The sequence below is a fragment of the Carassius gibelio genome, chromosome B22 (genome assembly GCF_023724105.1).
Source record: "Carassius gibelio isolate Cgi1373 ecotype wild population from Czech Republic chromosome B22, carGib1.2-hapl.c, whole genome shotgun sequence".
In the NCBI taxonomy this organism is placed as follows: domain Eukaryota; kingdom Metazoa; phylum Chordata; class Actinopteri; order Cypriniformes; family Cyprinidae; genus Carassius; species Carassius gibelio.
Window position 1 is genome coordinate 14,867,619 of NC_068417.1, and position 6,012 is coordinate 14,873,630.

The 6,012-nt window shown below is 35.5% G+C and overlaps 1 protein-coding gene across 1 annotated transcript; it reads right to left on the reverse strand.

Annotated features, from left to right (window-relative positions):
- Positions 1-609: 609 nt before the first annotated feature.
- Positions 610-5,197, reverse strand: LOC127987231 (uncharacterized). Its single transcript, XM_052589511.1, has 6 exons — positions 4,874-5,197; positions 3,570-3,896; positions 2,541-2,870; positions 2,177-2,287; positions 2,027-2,052; positions 610-1,486 (listed from the first exon to the last, which is right to left on the reverse strand). Exons 1-4 carry the CDS (start codon positions 4,917-4,919, stop codon positions 2,184-2,186), a joined length of 807 nt encoding a protein of 268 aa, XP_052445471.1. The 5' UTR covers positions 4,920-5,197; the 3' UTR covers positions 610-1,486; positions 2,027-2,052; positions 2,177-2,183.
- Between the last annotated feature and the right edge of the window lie 815 nt (positions 5,198-6,012).

Here is a 6,012-nt window from a genome sequence, read left to right on the forward strand (position 1 = left end):
GTTTTTGTCAGTTTAACAAAATGCATGTCCTCTTAGATATGTTGTCTTCTTGTCTGAGTATATACCAAGCTTCTTGAATAAAATCAAAGACTCTTTGTGTCTCTTTACACTCTGCCTCTTTATCATTATAATATACTGGTTTATTTTCAATGTTGGAAGTAGTTGTTGGGGAACAGTTTTGGGGAACCAGTGAAAAATAGAGAACCAAGAAAAAACGCAAGTCAAAGCTGAAAGCATATGATCTTACCAAATAAAGAAAAAGCAGTAATGGCAAGTCTTAATATTCAAGAATACAAACTTATCGAGATGAAACACCACGAAGCATTATAAAGCAATCGTCACTTCATGAAATTTCACATTTATTTTCACATTTTCAGATTTCTTTGATTCAGTTTTACATAGTTCAAGCAAACACATTAACTGATTTCTAATTTCTAATTATTAAGTGAATAATCATGACCAACTGAATGCTAGTAATTTGAGTTTCTTGTTAGTAAATAGTAAGTAATTTTTATAGTCGTTATCCTGTAGTTATTTATTACTGATAAATTAATGAAATAAAGTGTTGATAAAGTGTTAGCGGAAACCATCAACAATACCTAAAAAATGTTGTCTTTGCTCAGGTACAGATAGGCTTGTTCAGAGTCAAACACCAACATGCTTTGGTAGGAAATACTTCTTAGCAAACATTTAGTAACAGTAATGTTGACTTGTCTAGTTTGTGGGTGCAAAAATGCAAAGAGTAAATGTTTAGCAGAACTTAGTTATTTTCTTAGGATCCACTTAGGATCCAGCAGATTTACAGCAATGCCAAGAACGTTTCCATTTGGATGAAGTGTTCATGAAAGCATTTTTTTTTTTTAATGCACAAAATAATATTCAGTGTAATGCATTTAAGTGCAAATAAAGTGTACCATTTGTGACAGGGCCTTTCTTTCCTGTTTATGAATCTGCATCCATGTGTAGGTCAGTAACACATGCACACTGTGGTCAGAGTGAAGTGTTAGTGTTTACATGCCTGTTTGTTGTGTTTAAAATCAGCAAAGGCCACATATATTCCTGTGGTCGGTTACTATGTTTATCAGCATAATTGCATCAGTTTGATTGAAGTATGGTGTTTATATGTATTAAAGTTTTTTTAATGTAAATTAGTAACAAAGAATTATAATAATTCAGTTTTTGATGAGACGTTGAGTAGAATTTGAATGATTTCTCTTCTCTATATGTCTTACTGTTTTTTTTTTTTCATTGCCCCTTTCAAGACAGAGGTAATTTATTTAATTTTTCGTAATAATATTATGTAATTAACTCATTCTTGTTCGAGCAAGAAGTGCTACAGAGATTCTTGTTTTTGTCAAAATATTGAATGATGTTACACTGGTGTCTGATTAGCAGCCTCAGTCTTATTCCAGTCAGTTGACATCTTGTTGGTAGTGTCCAGCTTGTCAGACAGATTTGGGGAATGAGTCTTTTGAAAAAGAGTTCCCTGTAATAAAACACAGATTCAGGTGTAAATGATGATGATTCGGTTATACAAACACATGGTGCTTTTTCCAGATGTTTGCTAGTTGCACACACGGTTTCTTTTCCTAAATAATGAACACAATGTTGGACTTGTAACTTGTAAAGGTTATGGGTTTGAGTCTCGGTACTTGCCCTTGAACAAGAACTAAACCCCCAATCACAGCAAACATGGATGCCCACTGCTCCGGGTGTGTGTTCACAACGTGTGTTTGTGTGTGTTCACTACTCACTAATGTGTGTGTGCACTTGGATGGGACAAATGCAGAGCACACATTTTGAGTATGGGACACCATACTTCGCCACACATCACTATCACTTTCACTTTCACTTTCAAATACAATTAATCTTCAGTCTGATAAACTGCATCACAGTGTGATCTTCTGTACAAATACAATATTTGAATGACAGTGTCTGAAGCATAACTTTTAGAACACCACAAACTATTTCTAAAGAATTGTGATGGTTCTATTTCAAATATTCAAATATGCTGACAGTATCTCACCTGAACTCTGCACGGCCTCCTGCTGTCTGTTTGAACAATAAGAAACTCAGTTAAACACAATATTTTGGTTTATTAAAAACACATATTCTTACATGTTTTAAAAAATGTTTTCAAGTTATTTCTAGCTTGTTATCTGTATGTGATACAGACCCCTTATTTAAGTTTGAAGTCTGCAGTAGTAGATCACACCAGCGGCTGCAGCAACAAGCAGCAGAACACAAACACATATTCCTGCTACAGCAGCTGAAGAGAGTGCAACATCTGGAATGATAAAGACAGACAGTCATTATTACTACAGAGAGATAACTCTGTAAAGTAAAAGATGTATAATCTTTTTACTTTAATCATTAGTTTAAATTATTTTACACATGTATACATCCTGGTTATAGAGATGCTCTTAATCATATTTTAATACAAAGTCAAAGCTCTCTTTTTTCACACAGGCAACAATGCAAACATTTTCTAAACATTTCTAATTGTATTTTAAAACCCTGAAGGACTACATTTTATTTACCAAAGACAGAAACAATAAATGTTTTCCATTTAATGATGCTGATGCTGCTGATCTTCAGTTTATATTCTCCTGCGTCTGTGGTTCTGGTGTTCATGATGGTCAGAGATCCAGTCTGATGATCCAGCTTCAGTCTGTTTCTGAATCTCTCTTTACACTGAACATCTGAACAGATCTTACTCTGATCTCCAGTGATTTCAGCGATGAGAGTGTTATTAAAATACCAAGTCATCAAATCATTTGTGTTGTTCATTACACCAGGATCTAAAGTGACAGATTCTCCCTCCTTCACTGACTTTCTCTTCGTTTCATCTTGTTCGGCAGCAGGAACATCTGAAACACAAAACCACAGATGCCTGAGGAACCTTTTATTGGGAACTATTAATACATCACAAGATACATTCTCAGTCTTGAAATTCAGAGTGAAATGCAACAATTGAAGTCGTGGCCTAATGGTTAGAGGGTTGGACTCCCAATCGAAAGGTTGTGAGTTCGAGTCTCGGGCCGGACAGAATTGTAGGTGGGGGGAGTGCATGAACAGTTCTCTCTCCACCTTCAATACCACGACTTAGGTGCCCTTGAGCAAGGCACTGAACCCCCAACTGCTCCCCGAGCGCCGCAGCATAAATGGCTGCCCACTGCTCCGGGTGTGTGCTCACAGTGTGTGTGTGTGCGTTCACTGCTCTGTGTGTGTGCATTTCGGATGGGTTAAATGCAGAGCACAAATTCTGAGTATGGGTCACCATACTTGGCTGAATGTCACTTCACTTGTGCATGTGTTGTGCTTATAAACACATTTTACATACTTCTATTACATTACATCCTCATTTAAACAGCTTATAATAAAAGGTGATCAGAGATGACTGGAAACTGTTAAGTCCACCAGAACACAACAGCAGCTTCTTTAATGTAGTTATCAAATTAAACTGTTCTGTTTAGTAAGAAACAAATCTAAAATATGTCAATGTGACATAAAAACATACAAACTGCTTCTGCGTGAATCATTAAAGAATGTTTCATAAAGTGACTCACCAACAACAGTAACACTGAAGATCTTTTCACTGATTCTGCTGCTGATGATCTGTAGTTTATAATCTCCAGAGTCTGTGTTTGTGATGTTCATGATGGTCAGAGATCCAGTCTGATGATCCAGCTTCAGTCTGTCTCTGAATCTCTCAGTCCCTTCATTACACTCAACATCTGTACAGTTATAACTGAGATCTCCAGTGATTTGTGCTATGCGGGTGTTATTAAAATACCATTTAATATCTTGTAGTTGGATTATTTTAACACCGGTCTGTAGAGTGACTGAATCTCCCTTCATCATGGTCACTTTGTCTGTATCCACACCAAAAACACCTGGAGAAGGAATGAACAGCTAATTAACTATTACAGATGCCTGGAATAGTGGGACGATAACGCACAAAATGAAAGTGCTGTGAAAATGTTTTGTTGTTGTTGTTCTACAGATCATGAAAACGATGTCTGGGTTTATAATGTAACATGCAAACAAACAGCAGAAGGATGAATCACTAATTCATACATTCACTCATTCACTTGTTTAGTTTGTTTTATGGAGAGATTGGTTAATCAGACTAATAAGAAACTATTAACTAAATCTTTTACTTTTAGTTAGTATGCAAATGTGTCTACAAATAAAATTGATAAGAGATAAAAATTGATCTGAAATCAGGTAAAAAAAAAAACAGACAGTCGTTCATGGGTTCAGCAAATCGTTGACATTTTATTTTGAAACAGCTATGCATAACAAAGCCCCGTTTACTGAAATCATGTGACTTTTGCAGTTTGAAATGCACTCTGAAATATATTTAAGACACTTCATATACAATTTTCATTTAATATAATGACTAGTCAATATTTTACAATAATTAAATAAATGTTTTGGCATATGACTGTGAGAAAAGAAAAGTGCTCGTCTTGACCGATCGATAAACTGAGTTCAGGCTATATAGCTGTTTTAAGCTTGAAGCAGGAGAAATAGAGCAAAGCCTCAGTGCTTCATTGTACGATTATTTTCTCTTTTGCCATTTTTTTAAAGAAGAGATCTAGTGCTCGATTAAAAATAACGGAAACTGCGCCACGGTGCAATTTGTTTTTGTCGTTTACTGCAATGTTTCTCAAACCTTAAAAACGTAATGTGTTGTCTAATGTATGTCTCCCTTATATGACACACAATTCAGGGTTTACAGTTTCTACTAATGAGCTTACAAGCAAAATATGCAAGCGCTAGGTTCCTCTATGACAGGATTGAGAAGCAGTGATTTACAGGAAATTCAGAGTGAAACCAAAAAACAAAACAAAAACGGATGTCTTACCAGACACAAAGAATTCAGTCAATGTGAGTAAAATTAAGAAAATCATTTTCAACACTTTAAGACAATTACATTAAATTGTTAAAACAAAAGTTTTTAGTCCCTGTGTCGACTCCATTTCCATAAAAGTGGAAGTAAACAGTCTGCAGTCGTCAGTGGGTGGAGCTGTCCGTCTCTTCATTTCTGGATAATTATGGAAAACAATCTGCATCTACAGGACTTTTTTTTCTGTTCATTGAAATTCATGCTTTTGGTCAAGTAGCTGAAGTTCTCCTCAGCAAGAGAGATGAATTGATTAATAAATTTAATTACTTCATTTAATTTTAGCCATTGTCACGACCGGCTCAAAGCCGTGACAAATGGGAAGGAGGACATAGTCAGGTTGGTATTTTGCAACAAAGATATTTAATATAAATAAAGAACATAAAGAAAAAAAAACACGATTCCTTCAAACAAACGAATGATCCAAGCATCCAACAGAACCGAGTTAAACTAATCATAACCTCAAAATAGCCAAAGCAAAACCAAACAACCGGGAGTTCACACTCCACACCAAACAGAGCTGAAACTATATAGGGAAGGAACAGGTGTACACAATTCCGTTGACGAGCCTTCCAACCACACCCACTGACCGGTCTTAGTGGAAGTAACGAGGGACTCGTCACACCATGTACAAAGCAATGGAACGAAAGCAGCTATAAACACCCTCAGAAATGAAAATATAACATCATTTTACCAACAGAGGAATAGATCATATTCCCACAGAATAAACCATGCTTGTAATGTAACAATTGCTTACTCCGCATTACCATTAATATGCGATGTATAAGGGATATTAATGAGGTCTAGAAATCATTTTAAAGTAAATAATTCAATCTATGCATATCCCTATGTTTCATTTATGTATTATTATTATTTTATTAAGATCATATCCTGATTTTGATGGTCATTGTCAGTCATTTAATAAAAAAAAGAAAAAAAAAAAAAAGCCCACTGTAAATCATGCAGATTTCAGATAATAACGACCTAAAAATCATTGGCAATGTAAACATTGCAAGCGTACTCTTTAGCTGATACTTGTACAGTGTAAGGCCCACCGCTTTACATTGTAAATAGTGCTTGTTCCTGTTGCATGTCCTCAA